Source organism: Scatophagus argus, chromosome 14 (genome assembly GCF_020382885.2).
Source record: "Scatophagus argus isolate fScaArg1 chromosome 14, fScaArg1.pri, whole genome shotgun sequence".
In the NCBI taxonomy this organism is placed as follows: Eukaryota; Metazoa; Chordata; class Actinopteri; family Scatophagidae; genus Scatophagus; species Scatophagus argus.
The window spans coordinates 18,665,490-18,690,010 of NC_058506.1; the positions used below are offsets into that span (position 1 = coordinate 18,665,490).

A 24,521-nucleotide genomic window follows, 5' to 3' on the forward strand; every position below is an offset into this window, starting at 1 on the left:
ATGGCCAATTGTTATGCTTTTAGTTGGCGGCATTCAGTGATTCAAAACAGTTAATACTGTGTGTTTTATAGGTGGAGACACTGTGGGACAAAATGGACAGAAAATATGACACAGTGTGGTTTGAGTTTCACCAAGCAAAGCAGAGCATATGTTAAGCTGTGTATTTGTCATATACAGTAGAAAATAAATAAGCAATGACTGAGCTAGATATAAATCTAATGAATAATTCAATCTTCATAGGTCTCATGGAGAGGAAAATATATTTAGTATCTGATGGATATTAATGTTAATAGTACTAAGTTTATTTGAATCCAATACATTTGGTGACAGTGCAATCTCCTGCAAATTTATTACACTCACATGCACCATGTAAATATGTGCTGCTGTCGCTGTTTGCTGCCTGAAATCAGCAGCATCCTCATTCAGTAATCCTCAACACGTCGGTCTGAGACAAATGGCTCACTCTGAGTCAAAAGAGGAAAACATTTGTAAGCCGCTCGTAGCTTTCTCCACCATTTATTACAGAGACATTAATCTTGGTCCATGTTAGCAGAGGCGCTGTTGTCTTCCTGATTTTAAGTAGCATAACACGAATGAGTTTGGCTCAGACAGGCTAACATGGGACCTGTGATTCAACTTTAAAATGTCACATTTTTATCAACATTATTATTTTTTTTATAAAGTGCAGGATGCGACCCATACTAAAGAGTTACCGTTCGATAATGTATAACAATTAGTAGTTTGAAAAGTTAGGAAATTAATTACATTTCAAAAGTCTGCAGGCGTCCTGGAGGAAAAAAACAACAAAAACTTGAGTGTGCTGTTGAGGGGACACAAATGAAAATAACGGGAAATAAATAAATCAGCAGCTCATAGCTGCAAAATGAAAAAACAGAATAAATAGCGAATGGTTGTTAGACAGCTCCAGGAGGACATCAGAAAAGAAAACAGACATTTTTCTATCCTATCAATTTCTGTATTTTAATTGGCAGAAACATTTTAAAGTTTTAGATTGACTGACAGGACATATAAAATGGTTAATTAGGTTGCTTAGGTTGCTGCACCTCTTGTACAGTCATTGTGTAGTATGGAGGTGGATCTCAGTGTCTGTTTTGTTGTTGCTCATCAAAGCAAGCAGAGGAATTCAGGTTCATCTTGAATCAGCTCTGTGCCAACATTCACATATTGGATACATAAAAGTGAAACAAGCACATCAGCTGTACTGATAAGTTACATTCAGCAAATGAGCCGAGAATGGTGTGAGGCAAACACGAGCGACCTGCGGTGTAACCGTCTGTAAACTGATCTGGAAGCAGACGGTGCTGAGTCACTGTAGTGAGCTTATTTCACCAAACATTTAATCGATGAGATTTTCATTAAGCTCACGTGATTTGTGTTATTCTGAGGTACAACTTTCTCATTCTTCGTTGTTGGATCAGTTCATTGAAGTGAGGCAGCGGATTCGCAGTCACAGCTTCACACAATGTAATAACTTGTCATCACATTATTCATGTTACCATTCCTGATAGATGCTCTTGTCCCTCTCATATAAACCAAGTCCAACATCGCATCAGAACTATGACTGATGGGGTTGGCCCACATTATTTTATAATGATTATAAATTAAATGGCAACCTTTGTAACAAATGTAATCTAATCTGAATACATTCAGATTCAAAATTAAACACTGAAAATCTTGCACTTCAATAACGGCTGTCTAGTTGTACTGCACAAGCTTTCAGCAACAGCTTTTCGCTTTCTTTACGGTTGACTCAAATGGAAACTGAAATAACTTGGTGAAATTGTAATCCTGATTTAATCCCTTCATGGCTGGAACTGATATGCATACCCCTACAACAGAAACAGATAATGTGTATGAGTTTTGCATGTCCAGTCTTCCAGCACATGCTTGCCACACGGCTGCACAGCGGTGGTTGCTTTGGCGCTTGGAGCTGATTTTAATTCTGAGTAATTTTGCGGAGAGCCTCAGAGAGCGTGTCGTTTTCTGCCGTGAGTGAAAATGGAAGTGAGAGAGGCTTTGCCTTGGTGACACGTTGTAAAGGCGCTTTTATATGCTTTATCACAATGGGCTCACACAGAAAGTGGATTATTGCACCTGGCTGCTTGTAATGGCATGCTGTCCTGCAGGACCACCGGTACACTGGAATCCTATAAGACCCGGCTGGGACCTTGACAAATCCACAGGCTTACACTGCTGCCTTTGAAGGGATAGAAATCACTACATCACTGCTGGAACAACGTGAGGCAGTGGGAGCCATTTTGCTGGGCCTTGCTAATGTACCCTTCCTGCTGCTCTCCATGATTACTGCTGCATGCAGGTTTTATGTTTTTTTTTTTTGTTTTTTTTTTCATTTTAAGTTACACAATGGTTTCAAGTTTTCATACTGAGCTCTAGCGTCAGCCGGGAGTTCCCTGCCAATAACCATTGAAAAGAGAAGGGCAGAGATGTGTTGAAGTTTGGCTCCATTTCAAGCCAAGTAGGTTAGACTTTGGAGAACTTGTTCAGAAGCAACAAACGTTTCTCCAAACATGTCCAGCTTTCAAATGAATGAATGAGGCGTCTTGGTTCTCTTGATATATTCATATGAATTCAAGGTTGATAACTGACAGCCAAACTCAAAGAAATGTAGATTATCCCAAACTGACCGTAATTCATTACTGAACCGGTGTACTCCACGGATTAGGCGTTCAAATTTCAGCCGGTAGTGAATTTTATATCTGCCCCACTTACTGTGAGGGAACAGTCCCACCTTTGTGAGCTTCTCCTCTGCAGCATAAGGCAGAAATAATAATCTTCTGACTTAAGGTGTTAACAGACATTGCAATGTGACTTTTGTCTGGAAGGGGCAGATCATTGTGTGCATGGTGTTCCTCGCTTTAGAGGAAAATGTTTCCCTGCTTCCTTTCTTCTTTCCTTTTCTCCTCCCTCCTCACCTCCCTCCTCCAGGAATGTGGTTTTCATCTCCTTCTGTTTACCACTTCTTCTTCCTTTCTCACTCACCACCCTCTCTTGCATCCACTCAATCATTTTCTGCTCACACTCCATCTTCTCTTTCTCTCATCTCTCCTCCTCTTCACTCTGCACTTAATGGGATGCCGTATAAATAGCTCGTCACTTTTAAGGACATTTTCTGTCATTTCATGCGTTTTAAGCTTTTCGTGTGCCATTTAACACTGTCTGCATTTTATGTTGTTTATTTTTAATAGTTTTAGACAGCTGCACGAAGTCAGGCGACTGGTCATGTGACCTTTGTTGTTTTACATGACCTACAGTCGCACTTTAATTGGGTTTAAACATAAAAAGCACTCTATAGAATTCATGGCCTGATACTTTCTCTGATGGTGTTCTGATAAGACTCCACATGACTTAAGGCGTGTTACTCATACACCATTTGGAGAGGCCAGGCTGTACTTCTATCTTCAGAAATCATCTTTTTTTTCCCTCCCTGTTCTCACATTTTTCATTTGCTCCTCTTCTCATCTTCTCTACCACCTTTCTGTGTCGTCCGTCTATCTCTCTGCTCGGCCGTGTCACTTCAGTTTGCGTGAACAGACTCTTGGAAGGCGGCGGCTGACAGCGGTAACTTCACGGCAAGCCAGACTACTGTATTCGTTTATTAGAAACTTTCAAAGAGTTTCAATTTCTCCAAGGAGGCTGCCGTGTGAATTATTCCCCCACTATATTCAGCACTCTGGTGCCATACAGCTGGTCTTCACTTGTGTTTTTATTTTTTTATTTTACAGCTCTATCGGCTCCATTTTGCATTAGGATTTAGAGACTGACAGGAGAAACTTTCTCTGCAATTGGCAAGAAAACGAGCAAGTAAAGGATTTCTTTTTAGACTGTATCCACTCATTTGCAGTTAGAACCGCACTCCCTCCTCTTTTATTCTTCATTCGTTCTCTCCCCAATTGCCCACGCTGTCTCTTTACTTCTCTTTCCCCCAGCAACCACTTAATTTACTTCTCTTTCCATCAGCAGAGCTCTCTTTCCTCTTTCACACTAATTTCTATCAGGACTTCCACTTGCTTATCAATTCAGCTCGCACCCTCTTCCTGCCCACTGAACATGAAAAAGTGAGCCGGTAAACATGCGAGCAAACAGACAAATAAAGGTGAAATTATATAACAACATGTAATTCATCAAAACACAATCATAACGAGGGGAGGGGAAAGCAAGCAAAGTCAAACACAAAGTCAATCTGCAAAAACTATAAGACAGCAAATGGCGGAACGAAAGGAAAGAGTTCAACAAAGGGACTTTCCCCAGGCACATTTGCATGAATTATGGGCCTCAAATTGAGCAAGCGATGATTGTTAGTCTCTATTAGATGGTCTGTCTCTTTCTTTCATCAGTGTGGTGCAACACGCTGAATAATCATTTGTTTCAAGGACAACAGTGTGTCTTCTACAAGCTCACAGCAGGCCTGGCAACACTGCGAGAGCGTCGCCCACCACGGACCTGCTCACCCATGGGTGCTGGTATTAATCTCGGTCACTTCTCAGAGCACAAAGACCTTCCCAGAGCCCTCTGAGCCCTCTGGTTTAATGCCCGTACCAAAAACTCCTGCCAGTCTGCGTCCCCAAGGGTTTTGTGCCCTTCCTCCCCAGCCCAGAGCCTCTGCACCCGGCTGCTGGGTTGTGCATGCCTGGCTGAGGCCGGTTGATGGTGGTGGTGGTGAGGCGTTTAATTCTGTTATCACAGCCTCTTAACTTCCTTCTTAGTCCCAAACTCACTCTCTTTGCAGCCATGACTTTCAAACAACTTTGAGCCACTGTGCGGGAATGGATGTCCTTGAAGACAACGATGGTGGGGATGTTGATGGCGCTAAATGAGGATGCTTCGGTGGTGTTGGCGGCCATCGCCTTGTTTTTTATTAGGCGGCGGTCACACAAGGTCTGCGGTCAGATGGACGTGAGGACAGACAGGTGGTGATATTATATTAGAGCTTAGGGCGGCTGTTATTCCACAACCTTCTCCGGCATCTTTAGGACGGTCTGTCCGACTGTCCTTCAGGATGCTTAGGGCTCTTTTTATGGCCATTTGAGCCTGTCTGGATGCAGCAGTCAGTAAGATCTCGGTTTTTATTGTGCCTTATTTAAAATTGTTTTTACAAATTACTAAAACGTGAAGCCGACAACATATCTTTTTAAGAGTTTTTCACACCCTGAATTGAGCTAAATTAATAATTAGCTTATAAAGCTTAGATAAAGGATACACATAGACAGTATTTATTGTTTATTTATTATTAAATGGACAAACTAGTTGCTCATTCAAACAAAAATGGCAAATAAAACAAACAAATGTAAAACAAGTTCCAAACACATACTCTTACTTAATGTAGCACGTATTTCTTTTACACATCACCTCTTAGCAGTTTGTAATCCAAACCATATTTACAAGAAACTAATCTTTGGCACATCTAATTCATTCTGATTAGAGGATAAGCTTAGCTTGTTAGAGTGATAATCATAGCCATTAGTCTCCTTCTGCAGACATTTGATCTGCTCATAAGACCCTTTAGAAGGTATCCTAAACTGTTTCCTCCAGTTGTATTAAATGTGAAGACATAAACATAGTGTATTCTTATCAATTAGTTGTGGGGAAAATAAGTGAAAGGATAGAAGAGTTACAGGACAAAAGAGGAAACTGCCTCATCACCAGCAGCGATCCCTCACACCATCTGTGTGTGTAATTATTAAAACACAGCCAGGTAGCCACGAGCACGGCTGAATTCAATGTGAAACCTCTATTACAATGAGCAAACATGGTGGAGAGGAAGCAGCCCATCCAGGTGTGGTACCCAGGATCACTTAACCAATCGATTGGCTCGATGTCCGCTCGGCCTTGCGAGCTGCATTCAGAAGGTTGGGAAATATGTGTGTCAGTATGTGAGTTGCTTTATTAAAATGCTCTGCTATGTTCTTTAGTGAATAAAGAGAGAACATTTATGCAACACTCAGAACAGCATTAAAAAACAGGTCTGAGCAGATATTAGCCCTTTTTTGTAAGCCGGACTTGTGTACTTGCGAACATAATTCAGTGCAGCTGAGATGTTCTTAAATAAATATTGTCCATGTAACGGTTCTAATGTTTAATTTTTTTCATGACTCAGTTGCAAAGGCTTTGACTGAACTCTTTTCATTCTTGATTGTAGTGCATTTCTTTGTTTGTGTTGTTGTTCTATACCGTAAGTTGTCCCTGTTACTGTGCCCCACTTGTGTTATTGTGCTCTGTTGTATTTGGCCAGACAAAAACAGGAACATCCTGCACCCACTGTTGAAGCTGTATGCTGTGACAGCAATGAAAGAATGAACTTTTACAGCAGAAACAGCCCAGCCAGCCAAATCATGGAAACTTTTTTTAATGCCTTTTCATCATTTTTCTATCCAGACACTTTTTTCTGAATCAAGACAGGCTTCAGGTACATTTGTTTGGCACAATTTGAAAGAAATTACCGCAGACACTAAAAGTAGAGGGAATATCTTTAAAGAATAATTTGTAAGAATATCGTTAGAGCTCATATGTTGTTTTGATGGTGTGGGGAAGATGAGGCAGGAAGATAAAGAGAGGGAAGCAGTGAAACATGTCAGCTGTGATGTTATTGACTATGTTGGAACAATTATCAGGCTCATTATCGCACAAATCTGTGCATCCATCAAGCCTGAGCTTTGGCCTAATCACGTTAATAGACCTCACTAATGATGGAAATTTTGACTTGTCAACCACAGGTGTAAGTAATAACATTAATGATGGCTGCATTCCATTTGTTTGTTACAGCTCACATGCCCAGGTGGTATGTACTGATGCAGCTTGCTGGCACAGTGAAATGGAATGGAGCCATCATTATCATTTATTTACACCAGTGTTCATCCTGTTTATAACACTATAAAATTCATGTCATTATTTCATCCCCCATTTCCAGCAGCAACAGGCAGCTGTTTGAAGCAAAAAGCTGTGATAAACACACTGTCCACAAGCTGTCGTCAGGGAGGAGCAGGCAGTTTGCGCCAAGCAGCTCTTTTAGCTGCCCCAGAGTTGAACGTTTTACTCAGGAGTTGGCCAAACTAAAGCAACAAGAAAAGTGATTACTGGACTTAGACGTTTGTCAGGTTGCCAGAAATGGATGAAATACAAAATTTTGGTTTCCTATGAATATCTAGTGCATGTGGGGGCATTGACGGGGTCTTATATTCATGATGCTCTCTCAACAGTCGTAAATTTTCCAAGGACAATAAGATATATTGTGTCTATTGCAACAAGACTTCTGCTTCTCTTTACATCACTTGGGCTGCAAACAAACGCCTTTTCTTTTTGTCTGTGGTAAATTATAATAATGTTGTAAACTTAATTTAAATAGGAGCACTTTTCTAACGAGAACAGAGCTACAGCTTTTAATAGAACAGGAAAATAAAGAAAAAGCAGGAGATAAAAACAATCCAGATGAAGGGCAGCAGATAAAAAACAAAACTAAATAAAACAACACAGGGATTATAAAACATCGGGCATGAAGTTAAAAAATGTTTGTGTAGATGAATTGAATGATAAAACGCAGTAACTTATATTTAAGAATTTATGAATGGCTTGCTATAAAAAAAAAGTTTTAAGAGAAGATATAAAAGATGCTAGTGATATGATAAAGCGGTTAGGACTGGTCTGTTCCACAGTCTCACTGCAATGGTCCCGTCACCTGTTGGGGTCTCTGGACAACCAGCAGACCCTCATTAGAGCACAGAGAGTCAATAAATACTTGATACAATCTGGGACAAGGCCGCTGACCATAGTGTTATTTCCATCTTTCAAGAAACATCGGCTGTCTGTGGTACAAAGCGTAGAATAATTAGTTCAGAGACTTTGGTCTTACACCGAATCAGAGGAGGTGCAGACATTGTGTGACAAAGGTGACAAATGTGAAGGAATGAAGCTGCTTTCATCGCTATAATTGGGTCTACAATGTATGTGTGTGTGTGTGTGTTTTGCTTCAGGAAGGTTGCTTTAAAAGCAATAATTTTGTCCTTGGAGATCAGTGGCATATGATGGAAAAACCTCTTTTTGACAGGAACATGCTCCGATGTAATGGGAGAGCATTTAGAGTCAGCGGGGAGACAGAGGCTCCACTGTAACAGCAGAGAGGCCTTTCTGTGCCGTGACTCGGATGAACACAGCAGATGTTGGGGAAAAGGTCAGTGGATTTTGTTGGTATTCTGCAGCCGTGCGCTTTTTGGCAGGACACTTGACGGCGCAGCGGGCACTCGAGCTTGAAATGATGTTGCTTCCTCCGGCCAGAAGACGATGGCTCCCATGCCACACAGCATACGCAGGACGCCATAAATCCTACAGTGTAAATAAAGACCCGTCTCGCTCCACCAGGTCTCACTCCTCTTCTGTCCTTATTTTTTTGTAAACGCCGTCCTGTCTCTTTTCATTGTCCTTCCCTCTCATTTTTCTTTCTTGTGTTTACTCCTTACTATCTCTTTCTGGTTATTTCCTTTTCCTTTTTCTTCCCCCTTGTGATGTAGTGGTAAACAAAAAGGCAGCTGATCTATGACTTTCAGCGCGCGATATTTTTAAAGCTGTGCCTCCACCAGCGTCGATCGAGATTTCATGCAAACACTAGATAATTTTATTTTCATCCTTATTCACTTTGCGTCTTATTTCTTTTTTTCCTCTTCTCTTTCCTTTCATTGGCTCATCCATGAAGTCCTAAACATGATGCCCATTTTTGTCTGACTTTGCTTTGAAATGCAGTTGGTGGCGGATTGTTACAGCAAAGAAAGGGAAGGTAAATCTCATTTGGTCACAGTTTGACTTTATTAACTGCACAGCAGGCAGCGACAGAGGTTTATCCTCTGACAGATGTTCTGAACGCTGCTTGCGGTGTTGGACCTCTACCCCCCGTCCTCACCACACACACACACACAAACATATGCAGTCCCTAATTATAGGCTTACAACTCACCATGCAGCCTATATGGAGCATTCAGGCCCAGCAGGAAGTTCACTGCCATTTTAGAATTTCATTACCATAGACGATACTTTGTTGTATGTCACACAACAAAACGAAGCGGCACAAATCACAGGCTTCACAGACGGAAGGTGGCAAACTTATTTATTGTTTGCGGCAACATTTAGTGCAATTGCATTAAGCAGTGCAACATTTTGATATTGAAGTACAAACTCTGGGTGTGCTTTCCCTATTTCTGCTAGTTTCCTTTACTTCACCTCAAGGTAGCCCATGTAAACAAAAGTATTGGGACACCTGACCATTAAACCAACATCAGGGTGACTTCACATTTTAAGTACAAGGACATCTATTCTATAGTGTATCTATAGTTACAGCCAGGGTGTCTACAGCATAAAGCAAAGTAAGCAGTAGCTGTGGGTTACTCTGTGATCAGTTGTAGTTTTGGAGCTACCTTTTTCTTTTCTGGCCACATTTTCAAGTTGCCACTTTAAGCTTAATAAATTCTTTGTTTTCCTGCATTACACTTTATCCTGACCGTAACCTCAACCACCTCGAGCCATATGCTTGAGGATGAGTTATGGAGATTCATGAGCTCTGCTTTGCCGTCCTTGGCCTGTTTGCAATTTGGTGGGGGAGTGGCCGAGGCAGAGCAGTTGGTCTTTTTCCAGAGGGAAGGAATTTGCATTTTAGGCAAAGATTATTTATCAAGGCCTTTGTTCCAAGCTCCTGTCTCTTCAAATCATTTCCATATCTTAACATTTAGGTAACCTTGAGGCTGGCTTTCACAGCAAAGTGGGACCTTGGATTGTTCATATTATTAAGCATGCTCATCGCCTGAACTTAATCATTTTGCACTTTAAAAGTTATTGTTCTATCAACTTATAAATGTTAGGGATAACCATGTTTTAATTTCACCATCTTGAATAGTTTGTCAGGGAAACTGTCACTGTACCTCTTAGAATCAATTCGAATGTCATCCAGGAGTTTGTTCACTCTGTCGAAATACAAGATCCTCTCAGGAATGACAAGGTCAGGAGTTAAATAATCAAATTGTGTCACGGGGAGAAAACTTTTGTTCAACAACCTCACAACAGTTCATTTCAGGATGTATGGAAGGATGTCCACTGCAGGTCAAAGTGGACTGAGGGTGGAGCTAATTCACTGTAATATCCAGAGGGAAGCTGGCATGCATAGAATAACATTTCTTTCTTCCTCAAGCTTCTCATTTCAACTCAGTTTATTGTTTGCAGTCTATAAAGGAGTGAAAAACATCAACAAATACTTTGGGTTCCAGTCTGGTCCCAAGTTAGTCTCTACAAATATTCACTGTTTTCGAGACTCAGGTTTGTGCTCAGGTTATCATAAAGTAACGGAAACATAGAAACACTCTTTCACATCCGTCTTGTTTTTAAAGCAGATTAACAAATCACCTTGTGCTTGAGAAACAGTAATTGCATCTGTTGTAGACCATTATGTTTCTGTATCATAAGGGCAGCTGGGGATGTGTTCTATTACAGCCTACAACAGGACTGCATTATGATGGTGATTTTACTCCTCAGTGACTCGTAACAGTCGACTTTGTGTTATTTGGATGTGGACGTCCGTTAACGCTGCTTGTGTAACGAGTGTTTAGAGCTGTTAATGCCAGGCTGAGATCAAATCGAAGGTCTCTGGACCGACCGCGATTGTTATTCACTCCTGCAGCAATTTAGTGTGTTACTCATTAAAAAATGAAGCATGTTCACATCTGAACAGAGCTTAAAGCTTCAGTTTGTGCAAAAAAACAAAAAGAAAACAATTCTTATTTATCTCATTTGTGCCCTGGTGAAAATAAGAGCAGCAGTCCCTTCAGTGAAATCCCAGAAACAACATATGTTAATGGTGGCTGCAGTAATTATGACTCTTGTGTGTCGAGAGTAAAGAGGGAAGTGGTGAGATGTTGTTATCGAGCCTCAAAGTCCACAGAGGAAGCAGGTGGAGGTGGATTATTCTTCTGACTTTAAGACAGAAGAGTCGTCATTCCCTGTTTCCTGCTGAAACGGTGCAAGAAAACGTACAAAATCTGAAACTGTCTTTCAGTTTCGAGTTTGTTTTCTGATGTCTCAGCTCCTTCATCAGATAAAGAATAAAACTTCATTGATTGGATGAAAATTTTTTATATGTGTGTGTGAATAGTGTTGGAGGGTTATTCGAAGACTTCCGTATTGTGTGTGGATTTGGCATTTGTTTTGTGTGCATGTGTGTGTGTTTTCCATCTTGTGGCGCCTTTACTCTTCAATTTAATTTTATCACAGGTGTCAGGCATCCTTCAAAGTGAACGTGTAAACTTCATTTTGTGTTCTGAGGATCCTTTTCATTTTATTTTCTTTGAGTGGTTCCAATAATCAGCCTCAGTACAAGCGGAGGGCGATGGGGCTGAACTTTGATTCCCTTTGGAATCAACGTTTAACTTTGAAAAGCTGGATGATTGATCGAGAATTGGAGGAAAGGAGCCAAGCGTTCCTTCCCTCTTTAACTTGCAAATTTGCACGATCATTGTAGGGGCAACATTAAGACTATGACAAGAAGAGGAAAATGTGGAATTGGTAAATTGAATGTGACAAGACTGAATAAATTGCACCACTTAGCAGCCATTTTTACTTTCCGATGTACATAAGTTACTGATGATTAGATGGCTCTGCAATACATTACAGCAGCCAGGCTATTATATTCCAGTTTGACATCCCATTTCACATTCCCACCTTCCATCCCAGCGACTTTGTAAAACATTTGGACGGAGAGGCGGGGAGTTTTCAGCAGCAGCGGCTGCTTGGATGAAACCGTGTGCTCATTTCTGTCATTTAGCAGACAGGGAGGAAGGAGTTTATTTTATAATCAAAGTGTGAGTTTGAGTTACTTCCCAAAGCGACGTTCCGGTGGTTGGTTAATCATTTCAGTACCTGCTCTGCTCTCCATCCAAACTGAATCCCCATGACTCCGTTGAGACACTTTTGCGTTCCCATCAGTGGGAATGTCCTGTTTTGTTTTGTTTTGTTTTGTTTTTTAACCCATAGATATCCTATAATAGAAATCAAAGTCAGAATTTGAAACATTTGAATGTCAAAATAACACAATCACGCATTTTCAAATTCAAAGTGGATTTTATTAGCAATAAAAGTAGGGATTTTGGTGTGACTTGTGGTTAATGTGAGCTAATGTTGACAAACTTTTCATAGCTTTTACTTTTGTTTTTGTGCTTCTCCATAACGTCACCAGCAGAAATGTTTGCTGTTCCTGCTTGTAGTTGCATTCCCACATGCTCTGTCAAGTAATTTAACAACATTCATAAAGAAAGTGACTGAAGAGAATCTTGGGAGATGACTGAGAGTTTAATCTGCTGTTATCCTGTAATTACCACCTCGCTATTCAGCAAGTCTCGTTTAAGAACCCAACATGGTTAGTTAACCACCAACGGTGTTGAAAATAAGGTTTATGTTTGTACAAACATATGTATGTTATTTTTGATAGATTTCTTTTGGACTTTAAAATAATAATTGACTTGTGTTATTGATTTTAGTGAAGTTAAAGCTGTGTTGGTTTTGTTGGCTTCGTATTGTAGTGCAGACTCCTGCATCTAGTAAGCAGGAAAAGTTTTTGTTTTTTGTGGTTTTTTAAAGTGATCCAAGCCTTAAAATTTCCTTTGGCTCTGCTTTAGGTTCATTGTCTTCCTATGTTGTTTTCACATTGGGGTACAAGTTGTATAAAGAGCTCTGAGACCCACACTGTGAACACTGAGAGTCAGCGCTTTTACCAAAGTAATAATTTATTTTCAAATATCATGGAGCACAAAACAATGGAAAAACTATCCAAACAGTTTGTGACTGCATCTATAAATATGGCAAAGTCAAATAGATACAGTACAGAGATACAGTAAATCAAAATATCTGCTGATTCAGCCCACAGTTTCCTGCGCAAAACATAACCGAATTAAGGCGGATAGATGTGGATGTGTGTGTCAGTGGGCTGATGATTAGAAATGTTTTTTTTGTTTAGTTTAGTTTTGTTTTTTTTTGTTTTTTTTTTGCCATATGCATGGAGAGGCTGATAATTTCCCTATAATGAAAGTCAGTTCCAGCTGCTAACGGGATTAGAGGTGAAAAATGAGCACACAGCACTTTGCTTCAAGGCACTGAAAGGTCGGTTTAAACAGCTCTCTGTCTTGTAATTCTTTGTCTCATCACTTTTTCAAAGATTATCTCTGTGTTTTACTTTTCTTTTTTTCTTCCTCCTTTGAAGCCATTACAGAGAAAGTGCTTTGTGCATTTACAGTCATCTGTCCTATCTGAGTGGAGTCGTATTTCTCCCAGCTGAGTTGACAATGAAAAACTAAATCAGCTAATTATTGTACAAAGTTCTAATCTCTGATGTAAATACTGTTTTGTCCAAATAAACCTTCGGGGACACAAATAAATAAATCTCTCCATTTTCCAATTAAGTGTTATCAGTTTTGACTGACTTACATTACATCAAATTTAGTTGTTTGTGTATTATAGTTATCACAAGAACTGAATTATAATGAGCAACCTTATCCTGTTTCTTGAGGATGCACAATGCGACTTCCTGTCTTCAGGGCCATTGTGGGGTTTTTTTTGTGACCAGACTTCACATGTGAACTGATCCTGGGTGTCCACCTTCAAACTGTGCCGGCTGTAGAGATCTCCTGTGCTGCCACATTTCAGAATCTGTAGCTTCTCTGCAGCAACATTCATATTTGAAGCTTTGTAGTCAACCACAAACTCAATGGGCTGGATGATTCTGAACTTCAGGTGATTGTCGCTGCATCCCGTTACAGAGCTCGCTGTCAGTCACTGCAGCTGTTATATGAATCTGGACACACATGGATGGACACTAAAACTGGACTGAGGTGGTTATTCTGGTTCCTGTCTGATGCAGATCACGATAGGGGAGCTCAGGGTCTTTACTGATATCAAGGACTGATCCGATGTTTGAAAACTCTGCCGGCCTGCACCAAAGTTCACAGTTGAACGTTATATCTTGCTTGTTTGTTCTATACAAAAAACAAACTTTTATTTTCACTTTTATTTTAGTTGGAATTACATGCTGTATACATTTCTAAGCTGGGAGCTAAGCTGAGCCAATAGTCTCCTGGTTCAAGCTTCAGACTTCATCATCCTATAAGAAAAAAGAGAAAATGCAAGATAATGTCTGCAGATTGTTCCTTTAACCGTCGAGGTGGCAGCTCTGAAAGCTGTCTCACTGGTAACAGTTTTAGACTATTTTGTTATTTAGTACGGAGGACTTGTTGTGGAACAAATATTTCATCAGCGTGTTTTGTCACGATGAAAACCATTTACTTTAACCATCGGAGCAATAAAATGTTGCTTGAGGGGAAATGAAGACATCTGTTCCATTGAGGTGGTGCATTTTCAGGGAGCATTTTTGAGTCTGTTTAAAAGACCTAGAATCAAAAGAAAAAAAAAATACTGAAGATGTCCTGCTGAGGGAGGTTGTCTGTCAAACAGGCTTTGGTGTGTTGGGACAGGTTTGTGTCCCAGCCTGCGTGACCTTCTTCTCTGGGAGTATTTCAATCCGACGTTTATTTGCACATCATAAATTTTCATCAAACATGACTCAGTTTCTCATTTCGTCTTCTATTCACATCACTCATTTCATGTTTTTTTTTGTACTTTGTGTTTGTCAAACTCATCCAAGCAGCACAGGAAGCTGTAGCCTCGTCACTCTGATGGTGACGTCACAGCGTTTGATATTCAGAGCAGTGCAGTCAGCAGACAGTAATACACGCAGTAAGTCCAAATGCTCCTCTCCAAATCAAACAGCCACACAGAAGTTTTACGAGGCAATGGACTGAAAACGCTTTTTTACTAATTTAATAATAAAAAAAGAAGTAAGGTCATGCTTCCTCTCAGAATCCTTCCATTTATTTCTTTCTGTCACTCAGCCTTCCTCTTTCTTCCCTCCAACTTACTAATTACCTTTGCTTTTAAGTAGCTTCATTAATTCTGCAATAACAATGTTGCGTGGTCCATGATACCTGACAGTAATTCATAATTAACACATAACACGACCACAGTAACAGGCAACTGCCTGCGAGTTAATTATGAAGGAGCGTGGAAGCGAATATGAGGTCACTGTGACATTGTTTGAATTAAATGCTGCTCTCTGCTTTTTGGAACAATCATCCATGAAAAGACGTGAGAGCAAACCCACCTCCTGCCAGAGCAGTGAACTCAGCAAATACTGGATGTGTCTGAACACATGAAGTCACTTTTTGACTGGAGTCAGCTCACCTGAGCTCAAAAACAAAACTTGTATTTTGTGTTTTCACATCAAGTATAAGTAGGTTAAGTAAGCAAGTCACAGCTGTTCTTATTAAGAAACCAAACATCCAAAGTTTAACTGCTTTCACAAATGCACATTTTGTTTTTAAAAATAAAAATGTGAGCCTGGTCTACAAGCTTGTTGCAGGATTATTTAGGATTAAATGCTATTCCTCCCTTTTCAAAGAGTTGAGATACTTTCATGGTCTTCATTTGCTCTCTCCTGTGAGTGTTCCTGTGATCATCTCATACCTCACACAGCAGAGTCCAGGTGGCCTGTAACTCCTCTTCTTTCTGTCCAGGCGTTCCTGCCCGGCAGAAACGTACGGCATTTCAGTGACGCACACTCAGTAAAACACCACAGTTCTTGAACTTTTCTTGCTGTTTATTCCCAGCCTCTGAACTTCTCAGCTCGACTAAATGCTCCTTCTTTTTCTTTTTTTTTTTTTTTCATAGTTGAGCTCTCTAAATACACAGGCGTGCGACTGTTATGCAAATGATCTCTGGTTTGAGTTATGGGCCCTTTTCTCTTCGAACAGTGAACTCTTTGAAAAGAGTCCTGACAGAGATGGAGAGCTGAAATAATTGTTTCATTGCTCCGTTTGAAGCAGACCCATCCATCAGGCTGCCGTGTGTCCTACAGTGAGTGTGTACAGCGTGTGGATGAGGATGGGATTCAGTGATAAGTCACTGTGTGTGTGTCTGTGTGCGCGCACGTGTGTGGATGGCTTGCAGCTCTGCATTGAGCCACTTAAATTTACTATTTTTTAATGTAAATTACAAGTCCACTTACTCAGTGTCACTGACGTATTGATGCTCACATCAGACTCTTACGGTCCATCTTCCTCTTCTTGCAAGTAGTAAATATTTGATCTAAACACTGCACTAATGAATGAAGTGGTATGTTTTGTTTATGTTTGGTTTTATTCAATCACAGTATGCGTGATGATGAATCCAAAGCATTTTTAAAATGGATAAGCACATTCAGGGTCTTAATTGCCACAAATTAGTCAAAAGGCACTCCCTCAGATATTTTATGCAAAGAATAATCATCTTAAAAACATCTCATCTCAACTGAAAACAGAAGCAGTGGGATTACGGCCTGATGAGGATTGTGCTAGAGTGAACCTTCAGCAGAGATCTTCATCAAAGCATGATCTTAGTTTAACATTAGGATCTTAGAGGATTACAGTTAACTACTGCTGCTGCTGCATTGAGGTGCATGAGTTTAAGCTGTTGCCACTGTTGGGGATGGTGTCGTTGCACTCAGTTATATTTATCAGTCAACAGAAACAGGCCTCATCAGATTGTAGGCTGACCCACTTCTCACTTTAAATATATCAAACACGCCCCTCAGCAGAGGCAAGTGTCCCATCTCCACTAATTAAGATGCCTCAGATTTCCCATGTTTACTGAAAAGAAGTTTTGATATAAGAAATGTGCATCAAGTGTTGAGAGCAAAGCAGCCGTGAAAGAGTTTGCTATCATTAGATCTTTTTCCACTCTTGTTTCTGTCTATAAAGCATCCCAGACAGGTTGGCCCTAATGAGGGTGTTGTGTGCCGCCGGTTCATGAAGTTAGTGCTGCAAGCGGTTTGAGCTTCTAAATACCAGAGTTCAGATTGTTTGTTAGCAGAAATTGGGACTCAAAGGTTCAACATACTCTATATAGACAAAAGTATTGGGACACCTGACCATTTAACCGACAGGGACTTTTAAAAGGTGTTGGATGGGGTTGAGGTCAGGACTCTGTGTGGGCCAGTCAAGTTTTTCCACACCAAACTCACCCAACCATGTCTTTATGGAGTTTTGCTTTGTGCACTGGGGCACAGTCATGCTGGAATAGAAAGGGGCCTTCAACAAACTGTTGGCACAAAGTTGGAAAAACAGCATTGTCCAAAATGTCTTGGTACGCTGAAGCATTAAGGTTTCCCTTCACTGGAAATAAATCTCCACCTTTATAGTCTCTGAAGTCTACTGCACCAGTGAGAGTGTTTAACAGTTGTGAGCATGGAAGGTGAGGTTAGCCCTGTTCTTGTGGGATCGTGGTTATAGACGCAGAGTAGAGATGCTACATACTGTAGCATTAAACCACCTGCTGTGTCAGCTGATGAACTGCATCTCTCGCTCTTCATCAGCCTTTTGCTTCTTTTTCAGTGCAATCACCATCCTACGATTACTAATCTGGATGTAAATTACCACAGGTGAAGCTTCAATAATGGCAGCCTTTACTTTAGCCTTCAGACATGGTCGACACAACAGACACAACATACAAAGTAGTTCATTTCATATCAGCTTTGTACAGAAAATCTCATAAAGGCAGTACAGGTTTCCAAGCAAATAATTTGCATCTCTTGAATCTCTGCCATTGCTGCTAACAAGATAATTAGACTCATTCTTTGTCTAAAGAAGACACAACACTGCCACTGTCACTATCATCATTCTAACCAGGCAGTGGATTAACTCTGTACACATTTCATTATTTACCTGCTCAGTTCATTCTGATTCCGTCTCGTCCTCCTCCTGGTCGTGCTGAGAGTTTGTTGACTAGCTGAGCAGGACACCAAAGGTCAGCGCTGGTCTTTCTGCCTCTTCATATGAGAAGCTCTCCCTCCCTGAACTAGATTACACCATAAATCAGCGGCTTGCATTTTAAGCCAGCCAGTAATCCAGGCAGGAGGGAGGCTGCTGTGTATGTGTGGTTGCTGTGAAGCATTTCAGCACAGTGTCACACAGTGGGTTTGGGTCTGCTTCGTGTGTGTGTGTGTGTGAAGCCATAAATTCTACTCACATCTCGGCATTTCTTGGACTTTTGATGTTCTCTGAAATGTTGTGATCCTCCAAGTTGAGTCTGAGCTGTATGCAAAGGCATCGTCTTTTATTTAAAACGAGGCAAGCTAATAGAGTGAAAGAGATAGAAGAGAGACGATAAAAGTGTTCCCCTTCCTGGTGTTGTACATCTCTGGTTCTGCATGCTTCAAGTCACAAGTCTGACAAGTCCAAACTTTGAGTCTTTAAACAAGTCAAAATGTTTTCAAAGTTGTTTGCAAGCTGGACTTGCTCAGATATTCATAAATAACTTGAATGTATTTGGCATCATTTAAAACAAACAGCTGCATCAACATCAATGAAGAAGTCTCAGTCTGCATGAATAACACAGTTTGGACTCTGTCTGACTGGTCCTGGTTTGCAGACTCAGATATGAGAAACCAAGTAATGTGAAGAACACTACTGGCAAGTGAAGTCAGTTTCGGGTATATTTTAAATCAACCTCAGGATGACGCAATGCTGTGCTGTGAAATCAGCCACATTGACATCCGAATTGCTGTGCAGTCAAAAAGCATGTTGCCACATCTAAATGCTGCTATATTTAAGCTTGTAAAAGATGAAAAATCTCAGTAAAACAGCTCTGAACTACTTTATAAATGTGAATGCTGAAGAAGAAGCGATGTTTAAGGTACATGTTGAAATTGTGACGGAGAGCAGCAGCGCGGCAGGAGGCTGCGTACATTTCGAGTTGGCCTTTCTGAATTTTTAAAGATTTCAAAGTTGCAGCATTGAGTGAAATCCACGCTGGCAGCATATGACACGTGTCAAAACAAACGCATTCGGTGCTGTCAGTGTGAGCACACATGTCAGCTTTCCAGAAAAGCAGCAGTTTTATTCGCTCTGTGGACCAGCGCATCAGGAGTTTGACTCGGTGCTCAGACTGAATCACGTGTCTGTTGTGTGACGATGGCGATGCTGCCTGCTGATCGACCATTCTCTCCAATCATGTCAAGGTACAGGGTTTACCTTGTCCCTTTTCTGCCAAATGAACAAGTCACCGAGACTTCACTGTTTTCATAAATAAAATCGTTCCGAGGGGCCAAAACTGCAGGTGAAATAAGGATGAAAAAGAAAACATACGTGAAGACTGAAGGGTAAAATTGTGATTAAAGCTGAAGAAAGTGAACAACAGAGAAGCAGTGAAAACAAAGCAGATGAGAACCAGGATTTTTAAAGCTGCAAATGGCATCAAATATTCATACCATACTCAAGGGAGTCATAAAGGTAATACCTTTAATCCACCATCGCATTACACTTTAGAGGGAAGACTCTGCCTGCACAGTCCGACTGTCAATCGTCATTTTGCGACCAGCAGAAAGTCATCACAGTGAATTAAAAATCTGCTGTGCCATACTTTTTCGTGGTTATAATGTAATTACAATAAAATATTGCTCAACATATTCCGATGGCAGAATTTTAATAAAGCAATTACAATTCGACTCCTGCAGATGAAATGGCCACCCTCCCTAACAAGTTAGATTAATAACAGTCATACTTATTAACTGTCTCAATGCGTAGATTTAATATAAGTAAAGTAAAAAAAAAAAAAAGAAAAAGGACAGCACTCAGCTACAGGATAAAAATGTGAGAACAAAGAAAAACAATAATTATAATAATTGTGATAATAAAGACACCAAGGTAATATTTCATATCAAGGGAAACAGATACCACTGCAGCTTTAATGAGAAGATGAAAGCCACAAGTTAGTGTCACCTCATTCAGCTCGTGTTCTCATAGGAAATGAATATTCATGAGGATATAATCAAGCATATGAGGAGATGGAAGAGACAATCTCATCAGTGGTCATTTCAGTGGAACAAAGGAGCTGCTGCACAATGTGAGGTTCATCAAATCAGTCGCTTCAGCCTCAGAGAGCCAGTGTGTTTCCACAAATGGAAAGGCTTGTCTGTACGGTGGCCAAACGCGCTGCATATACAGAAACATGCTGCAAGTAAGAAAGCAGATGCTTTGAGACACTTGAACTTATAATTCATTATAGTTTACATTTATTATGTTTTGACTGCTGACACAGAGAACCTGAAAGGATTTGTTTGTGTGTGTAGCCATAAAGCATTATGAATGCATTGCAGTACACTATTAATGCCCCCCCCAAAAAACACCAGAGAGTACAGTTACTAAAAAAAACAAAAAAATAAGAAAAAGAAAAAATTTATATGCAGCACACAAGTATAAGGAAAAAAAGTTCTGCATCCTACTTCCAAACCTTGTGAAGGAATCTAGAGTGAGCTTCTTCATGCCTGTAGTAAAGATTAGTGTAAGAGAACAAAAAGGAAATCAAGCTGCACACGCACATACACACAGACACACACACGCATGTCCTACTTCCACACGCTAAGAAAGAACCAGGAGGAGCGAACTTTTCCACAACTGGAACAGAGTGGAAATCGATGGTAAAATAAGCCATCGGGCCTACACCACACGGAAGAGAAAACTCCATAAGCTACTTCAAGGAAAGAACTGGAGCTCACTGTGACAGCTGTGTTCAGGACAGTATGTGTATATGGAGACATGTTAAAAATATTAGGTAATAATGGAGGCTCTTATTACGGCCAGCAGCACTTCAGAGAGACTCCGCTTGGCATCTGTCAGCAGCTGCAGGCTCATCCCAGTTCATCCCACTCTGCCTAGAAGGAATACTGACAACTACTCTGCTCCATTAGGGGAGGTTTGCATCATCACGGCACATTATACACCACCACCACCACCACCACGCTGAGTGGTGTTCAGTTCACCGAGTCTCTCACTTTTTCCTCTCTTATGTCACTTTCTTTGTCTTCTTTCACATCGACCCCATCTTTCCTGCCTCTTTCTCTTCCTCCGCCTCTCACGGATTAAAAAAAAAAAAAAAAGCCAAAAACCTCTGAAGGATAGCTGAAGTTCCTCTTTGGCTCGTCATTCCCTCTCATCACAGCAGAGCACTGATATCTAATCATGACCTCCAAATGTTTCATCCTGGTGCTTCTTTAATTGTTTGCCTCCACCCGCCAACAAAAACGTTATTTGAAAGTTATCAAAGACTTCCAAAGTAATGTTGAGAGACACCGAGGAGTCTTTTCCCAGATCATTTCTTAACGTCACTTCAGCGACCTTTCTGTTTTATCAGGCAGCTTGCAGGAGAAATTGTCAGGAGAAACGCAGACGACAGGATGACATTCAACAACAGTCCACGTGTTGGAATTCTTGTGATACCGCGACAAAGTTGGCGTGTCTCTTCACAGGGTCACAGCAGCGATACAGACGTTTATTAGGCACGAAGAAGAAACCAGTAGTCTCACTCTAAATGCTAATAGTTTCACGTTTTTCCACTGAGATTCTGATTTAAGTCATTTGTAATTTCTTGGGCTGCAGTTTGAGCCCAGTCTGATTCCCAAGACCTTTTTGACACGCCCCCCAGCGTCTCATCCAAACACAGAAGAGGAAATAAAGTTTCAGACGTGAAAGTTTCTCATCCAGACATACAAGGGATGCTGGTTCATCTGCGCTTTTGAAACAGAAGTGCCACAGAAGGCATCTTTGAAAATGCTAGAGCAAATAGTTTTATGATTTTATATATTTATTATCCATATACACGATCGATTACACACCTGGACTAAATCTACCTGTCACCTTTTGCACTCCAAATCCCTTCACATACGCATCCTCTGTCATTATATACCATTGCTGCTACCATTATATACTGTTATATACTGATACTGTTTTACTATTATTTATTTTCACACAGTGGTGCATGGCTGCCTGTTGAAGCAACTTTTTTTTTATATAGTTTTTCACTAATATATGGAGGGGAGGGCAGCATTTCGAGCATATTTGAACATAATCTTATTATTAATATATCAAATATATATGATAATTCCTCCCTTACTATGTACACATGGATCATGGAGAGCTGCAGCCTCCATGTTTTTGTTTGTTGATCACCATCAGCAGTTTGTATTAATCATGGACTGAGTCTGTGTTTTGTTTTGTTTTGTTTTTTGTGCTCTCTTGTCAGAGTATTTATATCACTTTGGTCGGTTGTATAAAAATAAACGTGCTCTTGAGGTTATTCCTCAGTGTTGCTATGAGTGCTTTTGTGCACCATTATCATATTCACATTCAAAGTACTTCAATTCAGGGATGCAGTCGTAGCAGGAAGAAAGCCTGAGGTACATCCAACGTGGGTGTAGGGAGCAGCATTCGCTTTATTTTAACACCACTGTGATCAGCTCTGATAGTGGTGGTAGACTAAAAAAAGACTCTCTCGAGGTTGAGACGTGTGTCTGTAAACACACCACGTGCTCAGTTCACAAGTCTCGGCTGCAAAGGGGAATAAGTGGCATTTTCTCCTGCCTTTTCAAACCTCCATCGAGGACCCTCGAACAAGGTACTCCACCTCCAGCTGCTGGGGTGTAGCCACTGGACAAACCCAGGTGTGTCACTGTGTGAATGCGCAGCGGGGCTAAGAAAACAGTAAATGCTCTAAAATAGCATTCCCAAGCACTAAATAGCAAAAAAAAAAAAAAAACAACTGAAAAGTGTTTTTCAGCTGGATAATATTGTATCCATGCTCTGGATATGCATCAGCGTTTTTCATCTTTGGATGACTCGAAGTGCTTCTCTTTAGGCTTCTGCACCTCTTTGTGTCCCTCCTTCCCATCTGCTGCAGAGAATTACCTCGTGTTAGACACCTTAGCATGTCATTCACAGTCAACCATGATTTTAATATTTGCTAAAGAATTCAGTCGGTCTCCTAACATGTATTTAAACTTAAGGTTTAGATTCATTAACTCAAGCCCAAAAACAGCACAGTGGTGGCACCTAGCAGGAATTAAGTAAAACACTGTTTGGTTGTTGCTTTTCCGAATGCAATAACATCATTGAGTCAAACAGGGATGAAAGGCACATTTGCACGTGTACAGCCTTCTACATGAATGCATGCATATGTCGTGATCATGAGTTTTCGTTGAATGAAATCCTGTTTTATGTTGAAAGAGACTCCTCATGTGTCATGTCTTCTTTTACTTTTCCGCCTTTTTCCCGGCTGTTCACCTGTTAAACATTTCCCCCAGGAAAAAATTCAAAAATACAAGTTAAAAACACATTATGCTGTATTTTGCTCATACAAACACTGTAGCAACAAGTCATGTTTGATTTTGAGCTTGGTGTTGGTGAGGTTCTTTCTTCAGAGGGCTTCACATTTAAAATTTCTGTGCATGCGCTCAGAAATCCTGGCTTGTGAATGCACCATTAGGACAATGAAGTCCATTTTCTATCCTGCCGTTTGAGCTTTGTGTTCAGTGATGCATTTTAGACAGCATCCCTTGGTTTGCGCAGATTTCCAGACATGAGCAGCTCATGTATTTTACATCACATGGACCCTTGCAGCAGTGCAGATGCTGGCAACTTAAATTCCCATCATAGCCCCCATAGGGAAGTTATTATTGTCGCTCCCCATTATCTGCTGTGCAGAGCTTGGTGTTTGTCTGCAGAGAGTGACACTGTCACCAGAGGCCAAATATCACCTCTGTACATACTTGAATCCATTACATGAGTTGGCACACTGTAATACCATCTAACATTACTGTTATGTTTGCTAGCCAAACACATTATGTGCAGTTAACTGCTGTTGTTTTTATTATCTGGTGTCATGATTCGAGATTAGTCATCCTGAAAACCCCAGAGCACATTTAATGAACTTCCATCATGAGAACCTGTGTTTATTTTTTTACTATTTTAATTGTCTAACTGTTCAGTTTTAGCTGTGGCTTGTGGGGGTTTTGAAGGACCCGCATTAACTCCAGAATCTCCCACCAGCTTCATATCGATTGAGATAATCCACCAACAGGAGGTTAAAGCGAGAAGGCTTCCAGAGGACAGCAGTGATAGTATTTTAGTGCTGCTTGTCACCGTATGACTCACTGCCGCACTCTTTTAGGGTTGTTGTTCCTCATTTTGTCCCTTTCTATTTTGGTCTGAAAGCGTCAGTGCACACAGTAAAACGGGAGGGCACTGTCTCAGGTCACACACATTCAGGCACAAACCCACACAGGAGTATAAATCAAGTCGACTCAAGCTCACGGGGGCTCGCATATGCCCACACACACACGCTCAGACACACACACTGATGGCTTTCTTGGAGATTCACTGTGGCCGTAAAAGAATCTTGTAAAAGAGTGGGGGGGAGCCTTCCGATTCAGCTCAGTAGAGTTCATTAACTGATACACACACACACAAACACACACATACACATAAAGTGACCCCTGCAAGGAATTCATTCATTTTTATGCCCCCTTTCACTTCATGGCTGTTTATTTGTTTTCCGACCGATTAGGTTAGCAGCTTTTCAGGACTCTATCCTTGTTTTAGGGTC

General features: G+C 40.7%; 1 protein-coding gene across 4 annotated transcripts in view; it reads left to right on the top strand.

The window, feature by feature from the left end:
- The window catches only part of sgcd (sarcoglycan, delta (dystrophin-associated glycoprotein)), a 228,979-nt gene that overhangs the window by 54,584 nt on the left and 149,874 nt on the right, over window positions 1-24,521 (top strand). For 3 of the 4 annotated variants that reach the window (XR_006845275.1, XR_006845276.1, XM_046411438.1), the window contains exon 3: window positions 8,081-8,203. The exons of the other annotated variant lie outside the window; for it this stretch is intronic. Coding sequence is in view for 1 of the 3 variants with exons in the window: in XM_046411438.1 (XP_046267394.1) it covers window positions 8,177-8,203 (27 nt within the window). In the remaining 2 variants the exon portion in view is untranslated. The remainder of the gene's footprint in view (window positions 1-8,080; window positions 8,204-24,521) is intronic. 4 annotated transcript variants of the gene reach the window in all.